Here is a 12515-nt window from a genome sequence, read left to right as displayed (position 1 = left end):
TCTGGGTTGTGTGAAATGCAATCTGAAGGTAACAGTTTTTCATTGTCACTGCATTTAAAAACTCTTTTCTTTGAAAGCAGGAGCTAACTCGAATCTTCTACTTGACTTTACAGGCTCGTAACGTGAACCTGACAGGTTCCTTTGATCGTTACCACCATTTAGAATTTGGCATTTTGTGTTAACAAGGTTCCAAATAACTTACATCCAATGGAAAACCACCAATTAGCCAATTTGGAAGGCCAATTAACTCTTAAAACTCCGACAAAGAGTAGTAAATGCAAATATTCATCGAGAGAGTCATTCAGACTGTCACGACACTTAAATAATTAATGATCCTTCAATCTTGAACTCTTACAAATTCTTTCTGCTGCCGCATTATGAAAAGTAACAAGACGGGGCACTTGTATTTCACTACCAGAGATTCATAGGGTTGAAGTAGGGAGGCTGCTGAATGAGAAAGAAATGATCGCAGATGACAGTGATGTCAATAGACCTCTGGATCACTTCGGGTCAACATGGATATTTGAAGAGATTTTCACTACAGCTAGAGCACATATTAAATTAAAACAACAACAAAATTACAAGGCACTCAAACAACAAGGAAGCAAATAAATGCAAGGAAAAGATGAAATAAATTGCAGCTAGATTGTAAAGCAAACAAAATGCAAAATAACAAGGCTGAGATGTGCAACGAAACTAGAGAATAGAAACAAGACCAAGCAGGTGCAAAAATGAAGAAAATAACAACAAAAAGAACAATATCCAAAGCACTCAAACATAAAGAAAGGGTACACAAGAGCATCAGTTTTAATCTTCTTTATTATTAAAAAAAATTACTTTCGAATGAATGATTCTTATGATTATTAGTTTTAGGAATTAATTTACGCAGTCCTCTACATATCTGTGTACAAGAAACAAGTTCAAAGTCAATTACTCAGTTTTATAAGTTGTTATTACAGAAACGTTTTAAGATTTTATTTAAGTAATAGAAGTTTAAATTGAAACATTTTTGTCGACACTATTCTTTCACAATTCCTGTACAGGCAAAAAGGTTCAGCTTTTCCATCTTCAAAAGAACTTTCATGATGGCAACTCTTTACTGCCTATTTATTGGTAGAATTAATAAAATTCCTTAAGGCATTAAAATTTACCCAATATTTTTATTTTGCCATCTTGCAAATTTTAATTTATACTGTACACTAGTCCGGTGAATGTACATGTACCTGTAGTTCTCACAAAAATAATTCAACAATGTTCATTTCTTTGAATACAATATCCGTGGTTAATACTAATGCCACATCCATTGAAAGGTTTTTTTCCTAACACAGAGCATGACATACCAAATAAAAAATACCATCCAAATTATGAGGGTTCTACTAAAATTCCACCAGGATAAATATCATTATTAATTTGCCAAAACACCTGAAGGTGCAATTTAAAGAAATTGCAATACTGCAAGCACAAGATGTTGTATCATCCTTTTATATCTTCTTGTTTCACATTGAAATATAATTTTAAAATAACTTTAAACACTTGTACATTGTCAATAATTTATTTTTTTAAAGGGTACAATTAATACTTATTGATGAATTTTAAAATAAATAAACCTACCTCTATTACAAATTATCGACAGAAATCAAATAATGCAAAATAACTTATCAAAAACCATACCCTGTGAGCAGAGGTTACAATTTCGCAGTGTGAACTGCTATGCACGAGAATGTAGCTTCTGCTCACAGGATACAACAACCAAGAATTTACATAATTGTTCATTAATTTTATTCAATTCATTTTTAAAGTATATTAATATTGCTTAGCTACAGTGACTTTTCTTAGTTCATGTTGTTTTCCATTTTAAAATTTAAAAAAAGAAATGCCAATACTAGAAACCACCAATTTGTTTTATATGCAATTTTGATGTTACTTTTATGTGATGAAATATTTGAAGCTCGTCAATTTAATCAATGTTCAGTAACACCACTAGCACTAGCCAGCTAGAAGATTGACTCATCAATAAAGTTGTTCATTAATTCAATGGTGTACATGGATGGATGTTTCCCAAATAAAAATGTAGTACACTGTGCAACTTAAAGAATGCAAAATAAATAATATCAAAAAAGAATTTAAAAAGTCCCAAACTTCTAACAGCATTTAAAAGACTTGTGTTGTTAATAGTAAGTTTAAATTTTAGTAAAATTTATAGAATTTGGAAAGGCAGCATTGGAGTAAGCGGACTTGTGATTTTATTAAACCTTAATGGTTCCATTATTCTCCGTATCCTTCAATCTGTAGCTCACAAAAATAACAGAGAGTAGAGCAGTATCATGCTGCAAGAACTCCACCAAATTTAGGTCTATGGAGCTGTTCTCTTTTGAGGGACCGCAATAAATAACAATTTATAACCTGTACAATGCTGAGAAGAAAGATGAAGAAGTTAAGACAAAGACCATGAGGGAAATTGCTTCCCTTTCTATTGCGTGACTCCCACAGTTACCATAGGCATATTTTGCGCCTTTCATTAGTTGATGTTAAAGAGGGTAAAGGCTTTCAAATTTTGACCTCAAACACTGGCCTGAAAAAGGCCGGTGGTGCATACAAAGAATCATCAGAGCCACCATTCTTTAAAACAGGTTCACTATTAGATTTATGCTCATAATTTCCTAACGTAAAAGCCATTGAATCCAAGAGCGAGTCTAGATCTTGCTCAAGTTGAATCTTACGTTCTTGTATACTACCAGTAGAGTCTGTTCTGTGTTCTCGCAGTAAATGTGGGACAGGGGAGTCTAAGCGTAGGTTCCTTTTGTCTTTTAGTATAGATCTGTACCTGTAGACTTCACTGTCAGAGGCAACTGCCGCACCGTAATCACTTTCCACTTGGCTGTCACTTTCAAAGTGATACTGGTAGCATTCAGTATCTGATACAACGTCAATAGGGGGAGGGTGATGAACTAACTTCTCAGCTTTGAGTACTTCCTTTCTTGGTATCAAAAGGTTCCTGTTTGCTACCTGAGAAACTGCGTTATTATTCTCATCACCGTGAAGTTCAGGTAATGAGCAGTTGAGATCACTGGCAGAGCTATAGGCATCAGAAAAAACATCTGATGTACTCGAGTCCAAAGTGCGACTCAAATCTTTCCTGCATTTAAAGCACTGCATCGGCGAAAGATAAGTATCCATGGCATCGGTGCCGTCCATCAGAGATTCTAGACTACGCGATCTTCGCTTTACTGCAGTTACCTCAGAATTAGCATTTCTCTGTTTCGGCCTACGAAGAACTACTTTAGCAGTATCAGCATTGCGGAAGTTAGATTCTGAGCCATAGACAGGGTTGTCACGGTCGGCCGGAGTTAAGTAATTGCTACGTCTTCGAGGTCTCGGACATGGTTCCTTAGACAAAGCAACACTACCTCGCTGTGCTGTCCTAGTGTACAGTCCAGAGTCAGTTTTGGACTGAACATTCCCGGTATTCCAAGGAAGCCGTGGTGTCACAACCTTAACCTTACCCCCATTAGACTGAAGAAAGGACTTAGTCTGAGGTCGTGCTGTGTTAGTAAAGTTACCAGAAGGTTTAACTCCATTCATAGTTGAATGGAGGCTGCCTCCACGAGGCTTAACAGGCTTTACACATTTGACTTTGGAGAGAGAAGGATTACGTAACACCACCTGTGCTTTCTGCCGTTGTTTCGCTACATCCATTTTTGCCACTTCCAGGATGCTGGTTGTGGGTTCAGGATGAGAAGGAGAGGCCATGCGAGACTTCAGTGTTGCATGTCTTGTGATAGCCATTGCCATTGCTTCACTTTCTGTCAACTTGTTCCTAGAGGAGAGAACAAGACCCTCAGATTGGTACTATTGAATTTTCAAGACCTAAGATCAAGAATTTAGCCTTAAATCCCTAATATCAAAATCCAGGATCTCTTTCCTTTGTTGTACAAGTAGAGAGAAGAAATGTTCATAAATCAAAACAAATTATCTTTAATGATGTTGTCCATGCACAGTGACCGTAACCTTTTTAGGCCAAAAGTTCAAGGAATGGATATTCTGGGGTATTGAAAATCTCAAGAACTTTTCCAGAGAGTTTATTGCAAAAAACACTTACAAAAGAGAGCTTCAATCATGAAAACACGTGCACACCATGAACAAGAGCAGTGCACTTTTGACTCAATGTGTTTGTGCGCAAGAGTAATGAGACAGCATTGGGAACTTAATAATCAACTGTTTGTCATATTTCAGTGGTTGATTATATCAGCTATTTGCACTTGATTCTTTAAGTGATTGATTGGATGCTCCAAAAAGAATTGTAAGAGAAAATTATCCATTCCAAGAAAATGCTTTTGAACAACAGAAAAAGAAACTCGGATTAAAATTTAACTCCCAGGGTTAGCGCTAATTGGCATTCAAACAACAGGCCCAGATAGTGGCCAGATCCAAGAAAAATGAGGACAGTTAAGAGTAAAGGAGATCTAATAGATTATAAATGACAAATCTTCATGTAGCTGATCCTTAAACAGATTCATACAAGGCAGCAAAGGTATCTTCTCTGTCCATAACAAAATGGTCCTAAATCAAATGCAACTTCCTCAAATACTTTGAAATGATGGCTATTTATAAAGGAATCATTTCTTACCTTAGTTCCTCAATTTCCTTTAAATATTTTTGTATAAGGGACTCAACTCCATCATCGACCTCCTCTCCTGGAGACAAAAAAAGCAGAACATGTAGGTAACAAGTATACCTAAAACAACTCATACAAAGAGTAACAATGATTCATTACATTTACATTAACTTTTAGTGCACAAAATAACACTGTTATAAAGCCTGGTTTCTACATAATTTTCCAGATTGTCTTCATTACAGGAGATGTCTCAAAATGTATTCAGGTCATTGATATTCATCTGATGCAATAAAGGTTGATCCTCTGAGGAAATCCTAGTCACCTGGATAGTGTTTTCACATAAACAAATAAATAACATAAATAACGGTTTTAGAGATAGCACATCCACTAAGTGGTTCTTTGTCTACCTGATTCCTGGTCGAATTGGAACTTGGAAGTGTTGTCTTTTGAGGAGAGGGGAAAACCTTAGTACCCGGAGAAAAACCTCTCGGAGCAAAGGAGAGAACCAACAACAAACTCAACCCACATATGGCATTGATGCTGGGATTTGCACCCAGGCTACACTAGTGGGAGGCAAGCACTCTCACCACTGCAACACCCTTGCTCACATGATGTCACATTCGCATTATGGACATCCCAAAACAATGCAATGGTAGTCATGTTGGTGTCTCAAACTAGATTTCCATGACTGTAATAAATTATTCTGTATGATGAGTGATAAAATTGACGAGTCAAACCTCTATCTACAGATTCCTCTATATACAGCTGACCTAGCTACACGCAAAGACAGCAAACTAACATACAATCCCTACTAGCACAGACACCTTTGTAATGGGAATACTTGGGTGTTTTCCATTCAACCAAAACTTTAAAAAATTTGGAAACAGTGGCAAACAGTACAGAAATTTCCCGGACAAGTTTCCAGAAATTCCGGAAATTGTTGAATTTCCAAAATACCTGGCCCACGAACGGCAGATGTTTCTCATCACTCATCACCGCTGATCGAAACGGTCCTCGGCGGCGATGAGCGAGGAGAAACGTCTGCCGTTTGTAGGCTACAAAATACCAACCATTCAACCGAAAATTATAGAAATACCGGGGCAGAATTGAATGGAAAGAAATCGTCAGGGAATTTTTCAAAATTTGGGTATACCTAGTTGTGAGGTGGCCCTTAGCCTGTACACAGGCATTGTTTCATTTTTCTTTTCTTTTCTTCCTTGCGCTGGCGGTCAATAAATCCCCTGCTGTTTATATTTTATCACACATGCTCAACGGACTTTCAAGAGAAAATAGATGGTCTGTGAACAGGCTAGGTTGTCCTCTTTTTTAAAAAAATTTAGAAAATGCTGTTCCATTTATTACTGGCAGTTGCCGAAAATTCAAACCGGACGTTTTGGGCAAATGGGAAGCACCCCTTGGCTCCACCCCTTTGGTGTTTTCATATTAAAGAGGGTCAGCTATGTCTTATAAAACAAAGCTGTTTTGAACACAAGCTCAAAATAACACATTGTATCCTTTACTTATTTCAAGACAGACTTGCAAGCATTTCACTTTAAAATAATTGTCATACCATTCACTTGTGCAAGAACCTGCGAAGAGATCAGTTCTGTTATTCTGACAGACTGTGTGTCAATTGTTTGCTGCAAAGCTTTGATACGCACTCTGAGTCTATAACAAGAAAAAATGTGCCATGTCAATGTTATGAGCCTGAAGTTACCACTACAAGAGACTTTTCTACTCTAAAACAAAAAGATAATTCTTACTTGTCATTCTCAGTTTTTAGAATAACATTTTCATGACAGACATCACTGACTTGATCACCATCAACACCAGATACCCTTTTACCCTGTCAAACACAGAATGGAAATTGTATGTAATAAGCCTAAAGGTTACATTATTTTCAGTGGGGCCATTCTGTCATTTAATAGCTACAATATAGACTACACTACCTCAATAGGGAGTTAAAGAAACAATGTTTTTGAGCACCGCTAGTCAACCAGAAGTGGACTTTTTTGACCCTTCGGCCATGATTTAAACAAAACAATTATTACGTAAATGGTCTCTATAAGAGTAAAGACACTTAGCAATATAAATAGTAGTGTCAAGGCATATTAAAAGAGAAAAAGACTCCCTTCCAGTTGACATGCGTCGCTAAAAAACTCGGCAGGTCTAAAAATCAGGTCACTTTTCCACAGGTCAGGGTACAGGTCACCATGATACAGATAAATGAACAGCATTAATAAACATGTCTCCTAGCCCTAATCTCTTAACAAAATGCTCTATTAGATCGATTGAAATCTGTGCCCCTTAGTAATTTATCGATGGAGCAGTGACCTGTACTTTTTACCTGTGGAATGTGACATGTACTTTAGACCCGGCACCCAAGATCTCTTTACATGTAATTTTTCAGATGATATGAAAGCCAACTTCAATAACTGTTTTATTATTCATTAAAATAATTCCTACTTTAAAAACAAGCTAAAACATCCTACCTCCATCGACTGTTTATTAGGCAAGTTTAAGAGATAAAGGGTTGTTCAGTTCTGCAAATATTCTCCAAATAGCATGATGTTGTCCATTGGGTTGTCTTCTTGCTGTTCTTGCTATGTTTTTAGCCAATAGTTTGCCTACTTCTTCCTCATGAAGCAGGGGAAACGTTCCATTGTATTTTTGTATTCACTACCGAAACAACTCAACCTAGTCCCCAGGTCTTCTCAGTAAACATTTCAAACCTCTGGCAATTTTGCTGCACGATTGACATCATCAGTTCACATATTGCAAAATTCTTCCAAATAAATTCGGTTGACAGTAACTGGTTATGATGAATTATGTGTGGGATTTTTGCCAATCAGAAACGAAGTACACATTTTCAATCAATAATAATTTATCATACCTGTACCACATTCATAGTTTATATATAAACACTGTGTTTATTCACTGTAGGACAGGCATAACACTGGAGCACATACAGATTACTGGTTCCACTGGCTCTTGTAATGGAGTGGCAAGACCTAGACAGTAATACCTGTTTAAATTCCAACAGTTCCATTGTAAGCTTTTGAATCTCAAGTCTTAGTGCTGCCATCTGTTTGCTGGTTTTATCTTGATTCACAACAACCTGAAAGTGAAGAAATAAAAACAGTCATTAATTTCTATTTCAAATGTGAATACTGTCATTAATTTCATTTTCTAATAGTTCTATTCATAATACAAGTACAAACCAAAGACAAACTGGCAATGGACTGAAAATGGAGTTCCAAACTGAGAGAAATATGTGACAAAGGAAGCAAAGAATAAGTGCCCTACCCCAGCAAAACTAATATAGAAAGGGTTTAATTAAGGACAATACAAGGAGGCAAGTCCAAAGGTATACAAATGTACATGTACAGTATAAAGTTATTTAAGGAAATTCAGTTGATGAGAAATAATTCAGAGGGAAATGGTCTTATAATATAACAGTCCATCAATTCTCACTGGATCTCAAAACCCATGGAGACAAGTGTACAAGCCTGTTACTTGAGCACTTCACCTTGTTTTTGATATTCCTCGCTCGGTTGGCATACTTGAGTGTGTTCAGAGTTTCCATGAAGTCTCGATCAGAGGGTGAAACACAAGCGATCATGAGAGTTCGGCTACAGGTAACATACGTCGTATTAATAACACACCCTACAGTTACTGATGTACTTCTCATAATAATCCTACTTCAACCTTGGAATAGTAGTTAAAAATTAATATTCAAAGGAAAATACCCTAAAATCTGCATGTAATACTTAGGATAGCCAAATAGGCAAACAACAATAATTGTATATTTATTGATTGCCAAGGAAATACATTAGAGCAATTTTACTTGACCCATGAAACAGCTAAAAACTACTAACGCAAAATAGCTACAAATAAACAAAGAAGACAATAGAATTAGTGCCTAATAGTGCATAGTTATTCTACTAGCTATTTCCCGGGTTAAGTAAAATCACTCTGCACATTCACACTGCATACATAATACTATTTGACGCAGGCTGTGAGAGGATGTTACATGTACATACTGATGATAACTTTAAAAAACATTTTTTTCCCCTGAGACTCATGCACTTACATAAGATATTTTACAAACATGTAAGGAACATACAAATACAATAGCTAGAATAATAATAAGAAAAATATATATAACTGAATAAATAAAAAAAATGAATAAGAATTGAAGTCAAACCAATCAATGTGACCCTTATCCATCAATAGTGGTGTCTATGTCAGCTTAAGTATCCTGGCTTTGAAGATTGCAAAATAATACATTGTACCTTTTTTTTCCTAAAAAGTGTGTTTTGGAAGATAGGGCAGCACCAGAACCATGTATAGAAAGGTGAACAATGAGTAGGAAGGTAAAATCAAAATAATAATCTTCTGGCGGGTAACTTATAACATAAAAAGTGAAAGGGGTATAAACTGTGTCAAAGTTTCCAGCTCTTTGTGGTTATAGAAGTATTAACGTATTTCCCACCTATTGCCTCCAAGAGAGTCTTGCAGTAATCTTGTGAGTTTGGAATCCCTGTAGGGTACATGGCTTCCCCTCTTTGTTGCATCTCCTAAAGCACTGATTACGTTACCAAGAGCCAGCTAAAAATAATTGAAGGTGGAGGAAAAATGATCGAAATTAGGACACCGACTTCACCTTCTCAACATATTTCATAATAAGTTTGTTTATACATTTGTATATTGGATAAAAATTTCTCTACAAATTTTCATAACAATTTGTTGTTTCTCAATGTCTGTGTCATCTAAGGCTATTTTGAGAAGGCAAGAAAGGGTTCATTTGAGTGAAAGTTGAAAGATCTTAAAATGTATGTCAAGTTATTGCTAAAAATGTTTAGGAAAGAGACAGTGCAGGGATGTCGCTAAGAACAAGCTGCTAGTTAATTTAAGTGGTTGAAAAAGACCTTACAACCAGCTCAAATTCCTTTGGAATTATAACAAAAACATGGAGGAATTTTGTAAGTACAATCAAGTAAAAAAGCTGACTTGACTAAAACAAAGCCTGCTGAACTTTTCCTTAGCTACATCCCTGACAGTGCCATTAAAATGTGGGTTAATAGTCACATCACGTTACCTGTCATCTCAGTTTCCTGCACTACAAGAATCCTGTAGCATGCTATAGGATTCACATTGTGCAGTACCAGATAAACAAAGTGGCAATTCTTGGGATAAAATTCACTAAAACACTATCTGTCAAGTGTAAAACCAATTATAATAAATTTTTACAAATGATTTAACCCAGGGTACTGCAGAAAACGTTATCCCTATTGTTTCTTTTATAAACTAATTACACTGATTAATACTGATAGTTTATTGAAATCATGGAGTTATTCTAGAAAATATATTACCTAAGTTTAAACATCAAAACTGAAAATATCTCACCAAACCACAATTAATTGAAATTCCTTCTTTGGCACGGTCCCCAGTTGCACCAGTCCGTTTAAGTCTCTCTGAACCAGCCAGATCCACAAAGTTGAACTTGGCTGTAAGCATCTCATACTCATAGTTATTAATGTTGTCTGATGAAGGCTTTTCATCATTATCATCACAAATCTGTACAGAGAAATAACAACTTTCCTTACATTTTACAATCAGAGGGGTCAGCACCAGGGAAAAAAGTACTCTTGCATAAGGTACAGTGTTATGTAACAGACATCAATATTACAAACAAAATCTCCCTCTAAAAAAAGCATAATTAGTGACCTTACGCGGTTGTATTATAAACATCTCATGTTATGAAAAGTCAAAAAAAAATTTCTTGTGCACTTAGGATTGTCTTATTTGACTTTAAACCCACTCAGGAGTAGAGATTTGTCAGTCCTTAAGTGTTAATTAAGTGTTACCACTTGTCTTTTAAGAGCAGTGTCCAAGCACAATTTTTTAATATCATACAATTCATTTTAAAACAGCCCAAATTATATGTTACAAAACAACCTTACCACATTATTACAATGTACAACTGTAGAATACCAAGACATAAATTGTTACATTCAAAGTTTCCCGAGACGGCAATTAAGTTTTGAAAGATAAATTAACATAATTATTTTGTTCAAACTACTTACGGCCAGTTATTTAAACGGAGTTTGAAAAGGGTTTAACAAAACCTTGTTCTAAGTCATTTTCAGTTTGTCTAACACTTTAATCCAAACACCATTTGCCATGAACAAATTCATTAGAGTATATAGCATAGACTAAAAAAGTATTTACCTTCTTAAATTAACCCAGTATGGAAGAGATCTGGAGGTCCAAAGACTTCTTAAACGGCAGTCTAAGTTAAACTTCGTTTAAATAACCAGCCCTTAAACTTTAGCAGCCAGAGCAAAGAATTAACATTATCCAGTACATCAATTTTGTTATTATTTTTGCATCAGATTGTAAAATAAATTTTATACATATTAAAGAGCTTGTTACATTGTACCTTAACAACACGCTGCTGCTTGACATGAATGGTAAATATAGCATGGGATCTTGAAGACTGTGCATTCATGTTAGTACTGGCAGTAGTTCGAGAAAGAGCTCCTTGTTGTAGGCAATTTAAAGTCTGCAAAAAGAAAAACAAAACAAAACAAACTATGAGTATATATGAGTATATATGTTACAGTTTAAACTTGATTTCAGGTTAATTTTGATTTAACCCTGGTTGATTCTCAATTCCCCTTTGTGTCATACATTTGTGTGTAGCCTTAAGAGACAAAGGAAAATGAGTATCAATCTAGGATGAAACATTTTAACCTCTAAAATCAAATTTAACCTGTAACAAGTACAAGATTAAGTGGCATACATGTACATGTAAAAATTGTCTTATAAAAAATAAAAGAAAACTATTACTTATTGCACCAATCTGATCCTCTAACAACAGGAAGAGCAAAATCTACTGTTAGAAATTTGAAACTGGTAATTTTTAGACAATTTACACTCTTAACTAAATATTTATTTACTAAAGAACAAAATGCATCCAACATTTCTGCTGTAAATGTATGCTCAGCATCTACAATCTATGTTTAAAAATAGGGAACTCATTCCCCAGAAAGCTGCTTTATTATGCACTTACAACTCAACAAGTGGGCAACATTAAGCAAAATTCATTAGGTGTTTTGGTAGCATTAAGAGTACATTGTAGGCAAGAGAGGTGAGCCTTTCTTGCCAACTCCTGATCGCCTGCTTTGTTTCAATGCAAAATTCAAGGGTTTTACTATAAGCAAGGACATGGGTTGGGGCACCAATGAATGTATCTGAGCACCACACCCGTGTTCTTATGGACAATGATGAAATGCAAATATAATAATAATAACTTCGCAAATAACCAGCCGTCTTAACCACAAAACATTATGCAGTGAGAACACCTACATGTATTAGTGATTCATATTATTTCACAAACCTTTTGATTTAAAACCCAACACAATAATACTTACATCTTGAGCTGAGTTTACTGGCTTCATTGTTACACCCATGGTATAAATATTTCCATTGGCATCCTCATGAATTTTAACATTGCTTTTACGGCCCTACAAAACCAAAGACATTCTCATGTACTACACATGCACACTAGCTAGAAATTTTATTTCTATGGGATATTTTTCCTTGGCCCTTAAATGGACACTAGCATTGGGTATCATGAGTGTCTACATAAATAAAAGATTTCACTGTGCACGAAAATCATTCACAAACAAGTAACACTTGAATTCAAGAGCTTTGTAGATCAACATTTTACTGGCAAACAAAAACAAGGATGTAGAGAGAGAAATTTGGTTGATAAACTGGTCAGTCTTCCTGCAGTCAAATGTCACATCATGTGATCTTCACTTTCTCAAACACAAGTTTCCTCAAACTCTTTCTCACAACACCAAAATTACCATTCACTAAAAATAATTCC

The 12515-nt window shown here is 35.5% G+C and overlaps 1 protein-coding gene across 2 annotated transcripts in view; it reads right to left on the bottom strand.

Annotated features, from left to right (window-relative positions):
• The window catches only part of LOC140928952 (kinesin-like protein KIF21A), a 41714-nt gene that overhangs the window by 22843 nt on the left and 6356 nt on the right, over positions 1-12515 (bottom strand). Inside the window, exons 6-15 of one of the 2 annotated variants that reach the window (XM_073378756.1) lie at positions 12055-12147; positions 11061-11183; positions 10025-10195; positions 9111-9226; positions 8145-8247; positions 7641-7733; positions 6379-6461; positions 6186-6283; positions 4628-4694; positions 3664-3817 (exon numbers count right to left, since the gene is read on the bottom strand). In XM_073378756.1, coding sequence (XP_073234857.1) covers positions 3664-3817; positions 4628-4694; positions 6186-6283; positions 6379-6461; positions 7641-7733; positions 8145-8247; positions 9111-9226; positions 10025-10195; positions 11061-11183; positions 12055-12147 — 1101 coding nt within the window. Of the gene's footprint in view, positions 1-3663; positions 3818-4627; positions 4695-6185; positions 6284-6378; positions 6462-7640; positions 7734-8144; positions 8248-9110; positions 9227-10024; positions 10196-11060; positions 11184-12054; positions 12148-12515 lie in introns of those variants that run through there. The other variant, XM_073378758.1, reaches the window with a different exon arrangement.

This window comes from Porites lutea, chromosome 2, assembly GCF_958299795.1.
Source record: "Porites lutea chromosome 2, jaPorLute2.1, whole genome shotgun sequence".
Lineage (NCBI taxonomy): Eukaryota > Metazoa > Cnidaria > Anthozoa > Scleractinia > Poritidae > Porites > Porites lutea.
Note: the sequence above shows the minus strand (reverse complement) of the source record. Positions and strands in the feature narration are given on the sequence as shown.